Below are 17276 nucleotides of genomic sequence, written 5' to 3'. Positions count from 1 at the left end.
TGTGTGCCACTGCACTCTACACCAAAGCACTCTACACCACTATACTCTCCACCATTGCACTCTATGACACTCCTCTCTGCAGCACTGCACTCTCTGCCACTGAACCAAGCTATTTTATGGATAGACTCCAGAGACTCCAGTCTGCAAAATTAGCCCTGGAGTGGCCAACCAGATCTTCCTCCGCAGGAGTTCTGGCTCAGCTGCACTGGCTCCCAGTGAGGCAGAGGGTAACATTTAAGTCTCTCTGTCTGACTGTTAAAGCCCTCCATGGGTTAGGCCCTCCCTGTTTACAAAGGAAGTTTTCATGGCATGTGCCGGCCCGCAATCTACGTTCCTCCTCGGCCAGGTTGGTGACCATACCGAGGTTTCGTTGATCCAGAGCAGGAGGTAGATCGTTCACGGTGGCTGCGGCTAAGCTCTGGAACTCTCTTCCCATCGAACTCAGGCAGGTCTCCCGCCTTTTCGCATTTAGAAGGCACTTGAAAACCTGGCTTTTCCCAAACCCCTAGCTTGCTATCAGCTGCCCCCTTCTTTTTTTCTATACAAGTCTGTCAGCACCAGGATGCCTCTTTGAGGGGATAGTGCACATTAGAAGTGAAATAAATAAACTCTCTGCCAGTCTGCTATGCGCCACTCTACCCTGCGCCACTTTACTCTATGCTACTGCACTCTACTCTGCACCACTCTACACCACTCTATGTAATTGCACACTACGCCTCCCTACTCTACTCTGCATCACTCTGCTGTAAGCCAGTGCACTCTATTTTTCACCACTTCACTCTACACCACTCCCCAACACTGCACTCTATGCCACTACTCTATACCACTCTACTCTATCATGCATCACTCCACTCCACTTCACTCTACTTTGCAACAATCTACTCTACGCCATTGCACTCTACACTGCACTGCACCACTCCACTCTATGCTGCGCCACTCTACACCACTGCACTTCACGCTACGCCACTCTGCTCTAAACTACTGTACTCTATGCCAATACACTCTACACCACTTTACTCAACACAAATGCATCCTACGCCATTGTACCAATCCAAATCTTTGATCCACTGTATTTTATGCCACTATACTCTATAACATTCTTGTCTATGCCACTGCACTCTACGCAACTGCACGCTACGTCACTATGCACCATTGAGCTCTCTGTCTCTGCACTCTACACCACTCTATTCTACTCTGCACCACTGCTCTCTGCACTACTCTACGCCACTGCACTCTATGACATTCTACTCTGCATGACTGCACTCTGCACCACTGCACTCTATGCCTCTGCACTCTACTCCACTCTGCTGTACTCTGTGCCACTTTACTCTACGCCACTGCACCACTCTACTCTATGCCAATGCCCTCTACACCACTCTGCTCTGCATCACTTCACTCTTATACCACTGCACTCTACCCTGCACCACTGCACTCTACCCTGCACCACTCCACTCTACTCTGCACCACTCTGCTCTATGCCACTTCACTCTACATCGCTCTACTCTGCAGCACTGGTGTCTCCACCACTCTACTCTGCATTGATCCATTACGCCAATGTATTCTATGCCAATCCACGCTAAACGACTCTATACCACTGCACTCTACATCACTTCACTCTACTCTGAAATAAACAACTCTATGCCACTGCAGTTTACGCCACCCTATTCCACTCTGCGCCAATCCACTCTATGCCACTCAACACTACGCCACTCAATGTTATGCCACTGCACTCTATGCCACTGCACTCTACACAAATGCTCTCTACATCACTTTACTCAAAGCCAATACACTCTACACCACTGCATTCTATACCAACCTACTCTGCACCACTGCACTGTTTGCTACTATACTCTACCTCACTGCACTCTACGCCACTCTACACCATTGCACTCTGTCACTTTACTCTGCACCCCTGTACACCACTTCATTCTACACCAATACACTCTACACCACTGCACTGTATGAAACACTACTCTCCAGCACTGCACTCTCTGCCACTGAACTCTATGCCGCTCTACTCTGTGCCACTTTACTCTATGCTACTGCACTCTACTCTGTACCACTCTACTGCACTCTACACCAATCCACTCCACGCCACTCTAATCTACTGTGCACCACTGCACCACTGCACTCTATGACACTTCACTCAACTCCACTCTAGTTTAGGCCACTCCACTCTGCCCCACTACTCTATATGTCTTCACTCTACACTGCACCACTCTACTCCACTCTACACCACTGCACTCTACTCCACCCTACAATCTCTCTTCTCTACACCACTCTACTCTGACATTATCTACAACCCTACACTCTATGACCCTGCACTCTGATACTCTCCTCTGTATGACTACACTCTATGCCACTGCACATTACTCTGCACCACTCAGCTCTACGCAACTCTACTGCACTCAAAGCTACCGCACGTTAGGCCACTGCACTCTATACCACTGCATTCTACACCACTCTACTCTACCCCTATGCATTCTACCTTGCGCCACTCCACTCTATGACACTTCACTCTACACCACTTTAGTCCACTCTGCGCGGTTGAGAAAAAGCAACATGGGGTCACAGTTGTGGGATCAAACTGCTGAAACAGAGCAACATGGAGCCAGCGGAGGAACAAGGCAACGGTAGGAGTGGGAAGAAGAACAGAGGAGAGAGACAGGATAATGGAGGGGAAGAGAAGCACACAAGGAGACAGCAGGAAAACATGTGCACTCTCATAGAGTGCCTAAAGAAAAGAAAAAAGCAGCACTTGAAGAAGTGAGCAGTGGAAAGAGATAGTAATTTTTCCAAGCTCAAGGAGCTGGACAAACACAACAAAAGCAAGGAAAGCCCCCACAGCTACCGAATAAAAAGCAAGCAATTGATAATGACAAAGAATCCACCCAATGGTAGGCAATGGATGGGCTCTAAGACCACTGTAAGATCACAGATGTCTTTCAACAGATAACGTATAAAAGGATATTTACATGTACCTCTAATATAAAAAAGGCATGCCAACTAAGTATAAAATGTGAAAGATCTGTGACTCAGTGAAAACCTAATCAGAAGGTCATCAGGATAAGTACTATCATTAATACAAATACCAACAATAAAGATGGGCTTATAAAAACTATTATAAGAGGTTAGGGAGAACACTCATCAACGCTGTCTACTCACTGTCAAGTATTTGATGTCCAATTCTAGCTTGTGCTCCAGCTGAGCCATGAGTTCTGAATGGAAAAGTTTCAGCTGCAATAGGGTGAAACAAATAAAAAAATATTAATTTATATAGAGAAACTATTGATTTTGTTATAAAGCTTCTTAAGCCCTTAGGTGTATAAGTCAACCCGCCTATTGGGTGATTTGGAGATGTTAGGCGCGAACTTGATACAGTAGTGACTCTAGTCTCGCCTTCCTGGTCTTTCACAGTAACTGGCCTGTTGGGAAATCTCTTCCTGTCCCCCATAGGTCAGGTATTAATCATTCTGTATTTTCCCCCATTATTAACATATGTCACTCTTCATCATCAGCTCAATAACTGTTAATCAGCATTACATTCCAGGGTTCTGTGGTTCATGTTAAAATCTGAACACACTTTTTATTGTGGATGGACAACATCAACTTCATAATAACAGAGATGTACGAATTTGTCTTATTTCAAAATATGCAATTTCTAGAGTTTCAGTGAAAGGCTTCACAAATAGTTAATGCTTATTTTTTTATTTTAACAAACTTGTGAGTTGTGCAATACAGATCTTGCTGAAATACTGCTCAGTTATTTTCAGCAGACTATTTACTTGTTGATGAAAGGCAAACCCTTCTAGCATAAGTAACATTGAATCCTAAGTAACTGTAATAACATTCAAATTACCAACTGTAATTTTTGAAATCTTAAAAAAAAATCGTAATACCAATGATTTTTAACTCTTAAGTAACAGAAAATGAGCCTGTATATTAAAAAATACCAACATAAAAACTGTAAACATAATATGTGTACGTTGTAAAAATGTAGGGTTTTTCTGTTATATAGACAAATGTAAGAAGAGCTATGTGAGAGCTAAGGCACAAAATTCAGTTTCAATTTCATTTGTGTAATATGTAACAAAATATTTGATTAAATAAAAAAATTTAAAACTTCACATAATAGTATCCATTTCCTTTAAGCAGAATTTCTCCTATGGCGAAGGAAATATGTAATCTATTTGATTTATAGCACTACAGTATAGCTCCTTGAAGTCATTACATCTGCATCAGGCATGCGGTTTTAGTGATAACCGTATATGTATGTAAATGTAAATGCATAGGCATTTATATAGCGCACTACTTACCCGTAGGGTCCCAAGGCGCTTCGACCGCTGCGAAACCCTTCCTGGCTTCCCTGAGAGATGGTCCCTTAATGGGTATCTCCAGGGTGAGACCAGGCATCCCCGGCGGTCTGGTGGGGCCGTTAGTGAAGATGAGGCAAGCTAATGCCCAGAGTTGCCGAGTGTGATCGCTGATCAGAGTGGGCACCGAGGCGAGAGAATTATCGAGTCCGCTGACCCTGGTCCAGAAACCTGCCGCGCCGGTAATCGAACCCTAGTCCCGGGCCGTCCTCTGCTCTCAGGTCTGCCGCCTCTAACCAGTGAGCCACACTACTTCACACTACAATATATGGTTCACACACAATAACGTGTGGAAATTGGACTTCGGATCATATTTAAAATTTGCGCCCCACACACGTGCAATCTTTATGTCCATCACGTCAGAATTACAAGAAATAAGGCGCCTCATTTGTACTTTTCTTGCAGCTGATACATTTTTAATTACTTGTCAAGTTCATTTAGAAGTACTTACATTTTGTTGTGTTCAGTTTTTCACCTTAAAGCAATCACTATACTTGTATCCTACCAGGATCTCCTGTACTGAATGCATAAAATTAATGATTTTCCCTTGATGGATTCAATGATAGGTTGTATTATCATCCTGTGCAGTGGCCTCTATGCAGTGGCAGCTATACCATGTTATTTCTTTCTTTAGCCGGGGCCTGAAGAAATATGATCACATCACCCCCATCTTGATGGAACTCCATTGGTTACCCTTTCAGGCATGTACCCTGTTCAGTTACATCATGTAAAAGCCAACACAATCCCTTTCAGGCATGTACCATGTTCAGTTTGCAAAGCCATCACAAATGGTATTTAAGCTTATCTTGTGGATAAGCTCACCATCTATGGTGACTCTCTGCACACTCACAGCAGGACATCAGAGACTAAGAAGTGGGAAAAAGAAAAACCAATGTAGTAGGACCCATGTATGTACCCAGATTAAGGCCCCCGCAATGCTTCAATTTAGGAAGAGTAGAAGACTTACATCTTTATAGAACCTTACCTCAATGCAGTAACAAGACGCTCTACTCTTTGAACCCAGCTACCTCTTCTATTACTCATTGACGCTTTATATGCCTTTGACACTTACAGTGCTCTGCTGCCTCTTGGCTAGGTTGGCACTATACAATATATATATATATATACATACATACATCAGTCTCTAAAGGATAAGTGTCTCAGTTTGCCTTGTCTAGACTCGAAGTTGTCACAGAGAGTAATACAGCTCCGTGGCTGGCTTACCAACTTCCTTCTCTCCCATCATCAGTGTCGCCACCCTTTTAGGGTCCTTATCTGCACTATCCCTGTCCTCCTGTGTGAGGATTTCATACTTCACTTACAACAAGGATCCAAAAGAGCCACGTAAAGTCACCATGACCAGGTCTTCAACCCAAAATGAGGTGTACATCAACCCCAGATGTTTATGATTAAATTCTCAAAGAGGAAACTTACCTTTGCATCTTTTTCACTCTTCTGAGAATTGACCCCCGAAATTCTTTAAACGTGATCTCCATTATAAATCTCAATCACTTCCTTAGCCAGAGATAATATGCTGCCAAATCATTGCTCTGTCCCCAACACATCTTCTGATGACAGTTTGTCCCTTGTGCTCAAACTGTTTGAGCGTTAACTGGATCTCTAACTAGAGACCTGTGAGGCCTTTGTGGTGAACACTTACAGATATCTAGTTTGAGGTTTTCTACTCATCTCCAGAGACATCAGGCCAGCCTTGCTGACTTCAAAGTGCAGTTTTCCAAGTAAATCTCCTGTGGTAAAGTTTACACCAGCTTCAAATGAAATACAGATAAAGTATAGAAACTGCTTTAGGGGCACCAAACGTATTCTATTCTTTAGATAGCAAGGAGCAGAGGATAAGGCTTCGGTTGGGACGAGTGCAGGGACAATGCTGAAGACTACAGTTCTAAACATGTAAGCTCATCCCGCTAACCATGACTTTTACGCATCTAGAGCACAATTATCTTGTGCCCTGGCTATGGGGTAGGAAATAGAATTGCTGAGGACACTCCAAAACAGAGATTGCTCCAATGTAGGCTTTAGGCGCGACCTCTAATTCATATTGTTAGGTTATCCGAGGCACAATGATACCTCAGATCAACTCAACATGCCTCACATAGAGACCACCTTTAATCTGCAGGTTTTGGAATCTCAGTGACTCAGACTGGAACTGAAGCAAGAATCCACACTGCCCTCCAGCTGTGGTGCTTACACTGAAGATGCTACACTAACCGTGGTACCAACCTGGAGACACCTTGGAGCTGGAGAAAGGTACTTGGTTGTTGTTGTGACCCGAATGTCTGGTGGAATCAGCCCAGAGGAAGTTTATCTTTAACATGGAAGTCCACTCCGATCCACTCTCCACTGTTTAGGACAAGGACTTGTAGAATCTTACTATCCTATACCTGGTAGGTTTGTGGGAGCCCTCCCAAGCACAGCAATATCTACCTAGGCCATGGGTTTCTGGGAGGCCTATAAGCACATCTGCAGAGCACAGCTACTCAAATTGGTAACACTTTCTGCCTACAATGGGAATACTTTTACAATGCCCATTATAAATTGTATTGTCACTTATTGCCCTGGCTTCAAATATTTGTTGATACAGTGCAGTTCCTGTCAGAGCACCCTGGTGACATCCGAAGTGGAGTTCTGAAAGGAATCGAGCTGCATCAACGCACCTATGAAGCCTTTTCAAGGGTTAGTTTAAGGGATTGAAAAACCTGGACAGTAAAATGTGGAAATGACATTGCATTCTGAAAATGTCTAAACCTAGGGGTATGAAAAGCTTTTTTCGGGTGACGTTTGAAGACCACAGTGAAGTGTCCATCGAAGTTGTATTTGTCAGAATTTAAGCTTACGGTAAAAATAATCATGTTATCTATATATAAGCTGTATATGTAAGATTGCACCTTAGGCGCGATCTGCAAATATGGTTCGATTAGTAGTGCAGGATCATTTATCAACCGTGGTATAATAAATGCTTAGTTGACCCTCAAGGAATTAAACTTATGACCACATTAGCAGCCTCTTAATCCACGAAACTATTTTTCCACCATGGTACTCACCGTTTCTTCCAGCTGCACTTGGATCTGACGATGAACCTCTGCCATTTGGAACAGCGTGTCACCTGCAAACAATCACACAGTATTAGCACTGCTGTGGCTAAATGTTCTGGTACTGGCTTTTTAATTACATAGCTTCTTCTGTAAGTCATTTGTGCACTATCCCCAACTTTAGATCTGGCCTAGAGACAGCCTTTCCTGTGTCACTAGATGTTTGTAATAAAAATCCATACATATATTAATACACAGGGGGTCTTTAGGTCAGCCCTCTTTATCCATTGGTCTGTTCACCTGTCATTCCCATTGTGCTTCTGCCCACCATTTTATATAGCACTGGGTCAGCCCACTTCTGCCATTTACTCTCTTGCACTGTAAGTGATGGCATTTTTTATGACCACGTGTGCGCATCCGCCTAAAAAGAAGTGCACTTCAGTAGGCCAACACTTTCATTTTACATTACTTTGGCAATGCATCTTACTTTCCATTCTTTACGCTTTTTCATTTTGTATTCACCCTTCTGTATTCAAACTAAGAGCCTGATTCAGAGTTTGCAGATATGGACTTCATCACAAATGTGACAGATATCCCATTTGCCTTCTTATAAGTGCATTAGTATCTAATACACCGGTAAATAAGGCAGACAGGATATCCGTCATATTTGTGACGGAGTACCCACCCGACTAACTGTAAATGTATGTAATTCGAGGTCTGTATTACCTTTTCATTGCAGCAAAAAGCATCATATTTTCTTGTAATGTGCAATAAAAAGGGATTCTAGTACTGTTCTTAGTGCACCTGTCTCCTAGGACGCACTATACTGCTGTATTAAAATCATATGCAATGACTGTTTCCATTAATTTACATTTGTATTCTTAAAATATGGCTGGCATGTTTTCACAGGTTTTAACCATCACACCTGTTTGCCAAGACCAGCCCTATTGGCTTTGCCAATGCTTATTTGTAATGTATTGGTTTTTCTTGTATTGTTTATTTTACTTCATTATAATCAATACAATAACATGCATTATGTGCCACAATTCCTTTACTTAATTATCACAATAGAGGTAGCCTCATTTTCCTTGCACAACAACAGCATACTTTGAAATAAACACATTATCCCATAGCTAGTGCTGCACCTCCTGTCATTTCTGGATGTTCACATGACCACAGTGGATAATCACACTTATACAAAACCTCAATATTGGAACATGCTTCTTTAAATATGGCAATGCAGAACGAATCCCCAAAGTATCCAGGTGTGATTAATAAACAATGACCTAAATCTGATATCGATATAATTACACCATATCTCTGATAATAAGCACTGAAAAAGTCTGATACAAAAAGCAGTAAAGTGGAGGAGGGGAAACGTGTGTTGACTCAGAGTTATGATAGCAGCCAGTAGCTAAAAAGAGATAAAGGGTACAAAAGTTATTAACCACAAAATAGAGGTGTGCAAAATTATGCCTGTGTGACTGAAACTACGCCAGTGCGGCATTTATCGTGCCTATGTACGTACGAAAATTTGGTAAACCAACATCACCAGTGACATTTTCCATCAATAAATAGGGATTAAAAAGAAACAAACAAACACACAAGCAAATAAACAAACAACACATGTGACTCCATGGTCAGAAATCTGAGCTGCATTGGAAGACCTGAGGAGGGCTTGTTTAAAGAATTAGGCCCAGCCAGGGCTCCAGGAGGTCAGATAGATTCACTTAAACACCCCAGGAAAGCTCTAACTGAAGACCCGGGACATAGCTTCAGTAGGCCCAAGTGCACAGTCCCCTGGACTTGGGGCTTTATCGGCCCAGCTGCTGGGTTACAAAGTGTCTTGGTCACGGCTCCTCAGGCTCCAGGGCCTCTGTCCTTCACCCTGGTGGGAAGCTCTGACCAGGACCTGGGCCTGAGCTCCAGCAGGCGAATGGTGTGCAGTCCCCAGGGCCGAGGCTCCCTTCAGTGGCTAGTGATGTCACAAAGTGGAGATAGAGTATGGGTGACCTGCTTTCAACTGGTTGTTTGCCGTGGACAATGCAAGGGCTTTAGAGAAGCTGTACAAGCAAACAACCGGATGGCCAGTCCCTCATTCTGATGGGATGGAAAGCTCTAACGGGGACCCAGGTCAGAGCTGCAGCAGGCCCAGAGACATGATTTCCTGAGCCTGGGCTCCATGTGCTGCCCACTGTGTTGCAAAGTACCTCAGCAGTGGTTGGCAGGCCCTGGGAGGGCCTCCCAGCTTTGTCAGGGTTAAATGCTCAAACTGGGATGCAGGTCAGGGCTCTAGCAAGCCTGAGGGTAGAGGCCTCCACGCAGGATGTGCATTCCAGGGTGGGAAGCTTTAGAGGCCCTGCTGCCTTTGTTATACAACCCAAACCTCTCCAAACAGAGATGTGCACCCCGTGTCCTGACCCCACATTTTGGCGGCAAGACGGGCGGGAAAACTAGTAAGGTTAGGAGGTGTGCCTACATTCAGCCAGCACCACCTTTAGGGCAGGCCAGCTGATGTGAACCACACTTTTCAGATTCCTCCATGTTGTTTTGGATGGAATTAGAATTCTGGGGTCAGGGTTAAGCCCACTTCCCACAGAAAGTGTTCATGTATAGGGTGTTGACACCCTGAAGGTAGGTAGCCCATTGGCTACTACATGTTACTCCCCTTAAACGCCCCTAAATTGAGTATTTAGGTGCTACCCCCGAACCCAGGTGAAATGGGGTACCAGGGTACCATTCGGGTAAAGATCTCATTCAAACTATGCAGTAACTCAATAGGTAAGGAAAATAGGCAGCAGCTTCATGAATCAGGTCTCCAAACACCTGCTCACAAAGAGTCTTCTTGCGGCAGCTTGAGCTGCTACCTTGGCTGGAGAATAGTCGTATTTCCAGATCTTCCACTAGTCCCCCAGGGTAACTATCCTTCACAACGAATACTTCACAATGAATACTTTCACCCCACATACCATCACTCCACATGATGCACCTACGACGGATACCATTACTCTGCATGTCATTACACCGCATGCGCTTTTACAAGGCATGCGATATAATGACGATCCACCTCGTTGCGAGGAAACGGAGACTCTTCTGTTTCCTCACAATGACGAGCACCGTGCAATGCCCCTCAGACTACGAAGGAACAAGAAGGGAGGAACCACGAAGAGAGAGAGGTAAGGGAGATTGTGCCTGGGGTGGGGATTACTTTTTTAGGGTTTATGGAAAAGTCAGGGGCGTGCAGAGTAGTCAGTGTAGGGAGCAGAGTGGGGGGTCGGGGGAGGGCTGTGCTGGGGTAGTAGTTTAGGATTTAGGGTAGTGTTGTGGTGTTTGTGTAGTGTAGGGAAGTGTTTTAGGGTTTATGGTAGTGTCGGGGGATCATGCAGGGTAGTGTTTCAGTGTAGGGAATGGACTGGAGGTAGGGGGAAGCTCGTGCTGGGGGTAGTGTTTTAGGGTAGTTTTGTGGTGTTTGTGTAGGGTAGTGTTTTATGGTTTAGGTAGTGTCGGGGAGTCATGCCAGGGTAGTATTTGAGTGTATGGAGCAGAGTGGGGGTCGGGGGAGGGTCGTGCTGGGGGTAGTATTTTAGGATTTAAGGTAGTGGCGTAATGTAGGGTACTGTTTTATGGTTTAGGGTAGTGTCAGGGGGTTGTGCAGGGTAGTGTTTCAGTGTAGGGACGGGACTGGTTGAAGGGGCAGGGTCGTGCAGGGTGTAGTGTATTAGTGTTTAGGGTAGTGTTGTGGTGTTTGTGTAGTGTAGGGTAGTGGTTTAGGGTAGTGTATTAAGAAATGTACAGTTTTAAATTAATACTCTAAAATTAGTTAAAATTACATTATTTTTAAATTACTTACCCACCCAAAACCCCGACACCGGACAACAGGACCTCCTACAAACTTGCCACCCGGAAACACCACCAGCTGATCCGCGCCGCCAAGAGAACAGCATTCAAGGACCGGTTGGACAACAACGCACACAACAGCAAGGAACTCTTCAACATCATGAAAGAGCTTTCCAACCCCAGCGCAGGAAACAACGACATCACCCCATCGCAAGACCTCTGCAACTCCCTCGCCTCGTACTTCCACAACAAGATCACGGACATACACAGCAGTTTCAACAACCAACCAACGCACACCACGACCGACCAGCCACCCCCCCCCACCACCACCCTCCACGCCTGGACCCCGATCAGCACCGAAGACACCATCCGCACGATGAACTCCATCCACTCCGGATCACCAACCGACCCCTGCCCTCACCACGTCTTCAACAAGGCCGACGCTGTCATCGCACCCCACCTGCGAGACATCATCAACACATCCTTCGACACCGCCATCTTCCCTGAAAGCTGGAAACACGCAGAACTCAGCGCTCTACTCAAGAAACCAACAGCGGACCCCACCGACCTCAAGAATTACCGCCCCATCTCGCTTCTCCCGTTTCCAGCCAAAGTCATCGAGAAGACCGTCAACAAGCAGATGGCCGCCTTCCTCGAGACGAACGGATCCCTCGACCCCTCACAGTCCGGCTTCCGAGCCAAACACAGCACCGAGACCGCCCTCATCGCCGCCACCGATGACATCCGAGCCCTGATGGACAATGGAGAAACAGCGGCCCTCATCCTCCTAGACCTCTCCGCGGCATTCGACACGGTCTGCCACCGCACCCTAATACGGCGCCTCAGCAACATCGGAATCCAGGACAAGGCGCTGGAATGGATCATCTCCTTCCTCGACGGAAGAACACAGCGAGTCCGCCTACCACCGTACAAGTCAGAGGCCTCCAAAGTCATCTGCGGCGTCCCCCAAGGATCATCCCTGAGCCCCACCCTCTTCAACGTCTACATGAGCCCCCTCGCGGCCATCGTACGCAAACACCACCTCAGCATCATCTCCTACGCCGACGACACCCAGCTGATCCTCTCCCTGACCAACGACCCCGCCGCCGCCAGAGCCAACCTGCACGAAGGGATGAAAGAGGTAGCCGAGTGGATGACGACCAGCCGCCTGAAACTGAACTCGGACAAGACGGAGGTCCTCATCCTGGGCTCCTCACCCTCCGCCTGGGACGACTCCTGGTGGCCTCCCGCCCTGGGCACCGCACCCAAACCGACAGACCATGCACGAAACCTGGGCTTCATCCTGGACTCCTCCCTCTCCATGACCAGGCAAGTCAACAGCGTCTCCTCGGCGTGCTTCAACATCCTACGCATGCTACGGAAGATCTTCTGGTGGATCCCCACAGAGACCAGGAAGACCGTCACCCAGGCCCTCGTCACCAGCCGACTGGACTACGGCAACGCCCTCTACGCCGGGACCACCGCCAAGCTCCAGAAGAGACTCCAGCGGATCCAAAACGCCTCAGCCAGACTCATCCTCGACATCCCACGATCCAGCCACATCTCCGGACATCTGAGAGACCTTCACTTGCTCCCCATCAACAAGAGAATCACCTTCCGCCTCCTCACCCACGCACACAAAGCCCTACACGACCAAGGCCCGAGCTACCTCAACAGCCGAGTCAACTTCTACGCTCCCAAACGCCACCTCCGATCAGCCAACCACGCCCTCGCCGCCGTCCCCCGCATCCGAAGAGCGACTACAGGAGGAAGGTCCTTCTCCTACCTGGCCGCCAAGACCTGGAACTCCCTCCCGTCCGACCTGCGCCTGACCCAAGACCACCTCTCCTTCAGGAAGAAGCTGAAGACCTGGCTGTTCGAGCAGTAGCGGCCCCCCCCCCCCCCCCAAGCGCCTTGAGACCCTACGGGTATGTAGCGCGCTTTACAAGTGTCACTGATTGATTGATTGATTGCTTTCCTGCTATCCCGTCCCAGTGGATAAGTAAAAAATGTTTTAAAATATATAAGAGATGTACACTTTTAAAATTAATACTTGAGTATTAATTAAAAATATATATTAATTTAAATACCGCCATTTTTAAATGACCTACCCCTCCCAAAACCCCTGTTTCTCTGGCGTCCTGTGCCAGTTGGTAAGTGACTAATTTATAAAATTAAACATATTGACTGACACATATATTTTCCGTTGTACTGGCATTCATTGTTTAAAAATGCATTGTTTAGGTACTTTTAATAGTTTTAATACAAAATTTTTTGTATGTGCTTTGTTATAAAAACATGCGGGGTCATTGCATTTGCGCTGATGAAAATGTGTGGTAATGGTATGCGTAGTGTTTGTATGCGGAGTTACGTCGTATATTCGTCCCCCAGTAGCAGCTAGAACAAATATGAGCATAATTTATGTTTCCATAGCTAGGTGACAAGGAAGCCTATTACAAGGCACCCATTTGTGAGTTGAAGTGAATCAAGAAGCATTTCTCACTCCTTTTGTATCTGCCGTGCCAGAACAAGGCCAAAAAAGCATTATCATTTGTACTCTTGTTTCATATGTATAAACCATCAGCAGTTGGCTTCTGCCGTCTTCTTAGGAAGCATTAGCACGTTAATATATTTTGACTTTCCAGCAACATGTTCCTTTCCCACAAGGGCTGGAACACTTCATTCTTTAGGCAGAGGGATAGAAGGGGCTAATGAGCAATACTTGAGTTGAGGAACTGTGAAGGATTCTTTGAGATAGTTTTTTCCGGACAATAAGGACAAGGTATGAGAATATAATCTAGACTAGGTGTAAAGTATTTTAAATCTAAAAGTAGCTGGTGCTTTTTAGTTCATTGTAATGCCTGTTGGTCACACATATACGCACAGCCAATGCAAGCTTGGTTCTTCTTTAGGCACAGTATTTTAGCCTATCTATTGCCATCTATCCTCCACATTTGCTACTTCTATGGGTACTTTATCACCTGAGTGCTGGTGGCATATTAAGTGTGCACTTTGTGCTAGAAGTGGCCCTATCAAAATGCAGGAGTTTGAGCTAAGCAAGAACTCATGTGTAAGCATTATATCATAAAATTAGTTCACAGTCTTATACAGTACTGAAGGAAAGAAACTCTTACTTGATGAAAGGAAGGAACACTGTAGGAAATCCCCCTTTTAAGCATGGTCATACAGATAGTATGCTGGACCCTATATTATGCCTGACTGTAGAACTCTGTGCACTTTATACCTGCTAACTAATGGTAACGTGCCTATGCTCCCACTTTAAACATTATGGAATTGGCATACACCTAATTTGCATATTTAACTCACATATAAGTCCCTAGTGTATTTTACAAATGTACCCAGGGTCGGTAAGATAAATGCCATTACTGGACTGCAGCACCCGTTGTGGCATCTACTACAGTGACACTGTAAACATGCCTGCATTTGCAGCCTTACTGTGGCAGTGTAAAAACTGCAGTTTGACCTGTCAAAAATATTAATAAGTCACAAATACATAGGCCTTGTCACCCACAAGGCGGTAAGCATGGCATTTAAAATCAGGCCATGTAGAAATGTAATGTTAAGATGTCCTTACAGCGGCGAACATCCCAAAAATATTTTTCACTGTGGCAGGCCTGGCTGACCTATGTAGAAAACCGTTGATACAATTGACAGGGGAACCCTACTCACTGGGAGCCTGGGCAAAGTATTTAAACAAAAACAATGGCTTCTGTGGGTAAATACTCAACAAGTTATAATATTATAAATGCACAATGGCAATATGGGTGATATAAAAGAGACGAAAGGCAAGTAAGTGGTATATGCACAAGAAGAATATATTAAATACCAGAAAAAAAGGAGTATACAAGTAAACAATTCACACATTTATATACATTTGTACAATTTCAAAACGGTGTAATCGTGTCCCAAGTGAATACATTCTAACAAAAAAACTAAACATATTACAACAATTAAGGAAAAAGTGACATGAGGTTCTTTAACATGGATTCGTTTTTTGTTTTTTGCAAAGGAAAAGAAGCGACCTATATATTAATTTTCAAATAAATGCAAAAAGTTGCCTAATAGCGACAACTTATTTTCAAAAATGGTCTGCTTCTTCTAAGAGTTGTCGACGACGTTTCGACCTTATAAGGATAGAAGGTCTCTTCAGGACTGAGTGGATATGGGGCACCTGCTCGATTCTAACTGCGGTGTGTGTATGGTGATAGTGACACCGTGAGGAAGGTGAATAAAGATATGACTTGAATAAGGAGCGCAGTCTCGCTGTCTGTTCCGGTCTGCGACTTGAGTACCGAGTTGCCTCCGAGCACTAATTGGTGCTTAAAAACTATGTAGAAAACCAGCGTACATATTAAAATCCTTACACAGTATCCCATGAATTGGACTAGCTAAAAAATAATTAAACTACTATGTTTGATACTTATTAAAAATCCAACTTAATGGTGAAGTAAGACTTTTTACTAAATAATAAGACAATAAACAAAAGTTACTTTTAGAAAGATATCTTTTCACCGTCTAAAGTTCTCAGAGGTTAAACTTGCATCTGCTGTCACATTTCTGCCATCCAGTAATTAGCATTTAAATAGGTGTGGAAAATGGGCAAAGTGTCTACTATGAGCAAACAATAGGCTGAGTTGCATAGGTAGAGATGACTCCACTGAACCTCACAGACATAATATGCAAGGTGTGGCCGGTGGACATCTTTTTGACATTGCAGTGTCAAATACTGCTTGAGGGCCAACCCCTGCCTGATAGGTCTGCTGGGTAAACTTATAACACTTTTGGGCAAGAGAACCTGATGACAAGGTAATTCTTATGTATCTACTGTCTGGTTGCTGAAGGACCTTCTATAGAGGTCCTTCAGCAACCAGACTTCACTCTCTGGGTTTTACATATAACACTGGGGGCTCACTTAAAAGAAATGGAAAAAGGATGCCAAAACAATTCTTTTGTATATATTGTCTGGTTGTACTAGACTTCCGTCTCTGGGTTTGTTGTGGGCACACTGACCCACTCAAACTCTATTTTACCGTTAGATTGATTATTGGCACTTTGTACTTCTTTGTGCAATACCTTAAAAATCAATATCTCAGATTCCCCCTGCTGGATTTTTGTCATTTTGGTCTCTTTTTGTTTGTTAAATTTAACTGAATATTTCTAATTCAGTTTGGGAAAGTCATTGTTTTTAATGTTCACTTTATTACTGTTTTGGAACTGCGTAAATACTTTACATATTGCCTCAAAGTTAAGCCTGTCTGTTCTGTGCCATATCTACCAGGGGATTGAGTTCAGGTTTATTTAGTGAATTTAGTGGTTCAAAAGGGTTGTGATTATTCCTTGAGGTTGGTAGTCACCCATCCCAATTAATAATCCAATTTTTTACATAGGTGTTAAGTGGTGGGATCCAGGACTTGTGTTTTGCAGTACCAATCAGTGATTTAAGTTAAAATCAGAAATTGCTTCTTAACCCTTTCCATGCTCATGACGGAACGGTTCCGTCATGAGCATCGGTTGAGCTGTGCTCATGACGGAACCGTTCCGTCATGACCACGCCCGTTTCCGTTAGGGCTCAGCACCCGGCGGTAAATCGTACCGCACGCAAGGTGTTAAAGTGACAATAAAAATTGACTTTGTGATTTTTGAATTCTTTTATTTGTATTTGTTAATTTTTAGTTTTTCCTAAATTCACTCTTTTCCTCAACTTCTGACACCTTTGTTTTTGTAAAGAAGGCATTTGAACTCGAGCAACAGCATAGTAGATTTGAGGAGCATGGAAAGAAAAGGGGCTAAAACTGGTGAAAATATCCAAGACGGAGGAATAACAGATTGCCTGAAGAGCATGGGAAGAAGTATGCATGCTGTAGTCCCCTCACATGAGCATTTAGAGCGTCGGAGGTGGAGGAAGGAAACAAAATTGTCATTGAAGAGGCTCCAAAGCCAGAGGAGGATGAGCTCACAGGGTCTTTATCCCCTGCAGTGTCTAGAGCAGGGAGCA

At 44.6% G+C, this 17276-nt stretch overlaps 1 protein-coding gene across 2 annotated transcripts in view; it reads right to left on the bottom strand.

The window, feature by feature from the left end:
- Positions 1 to 17276, bottom strand: part of LOC147701721 (BAR/IMD domain-containing adapter protein 2-like) — a 389617-nt gene that overhangs the window by 179009 nt on the left and 193332 nt on the right. For both annotated transcript variants that reach the window (XM_086930340.1, XM_086930341.1), the window contains exons 4-5: positions 7436 to 7497; positions 3166 to 3237 (exon numbers count right to left, since the gene is read on the bottom strand). In XM_086930340.1, coding sequence (XP_086786466.1) covers positions 3166 to 3237; positions 7436 to 7497 — 134 coding nt within the window. The remainder of the gene's footprint in view (positions 1 to 3165; positions 3238 to 7435; positions 7498 to 17276) is intronic.

The sequence above is a fragment of the Lissotriton vulgaris genome, chromosome 7 (genome assembly GCF_964263255.1).
Source record: "Lissotriton vulgaris chromosome 7, aLisVul1.2, whole genome shotgun sequence".
Taxonomy (NCBI): Eukaryota; Metazoa; Chordata; class Amphibia; order Caudata; family Salamandridae; genus Lissotriton; species Lissotriton vulgaris.
This window is presented reverse-complemented; position numbering and strand designations above follow the sequence as displayed.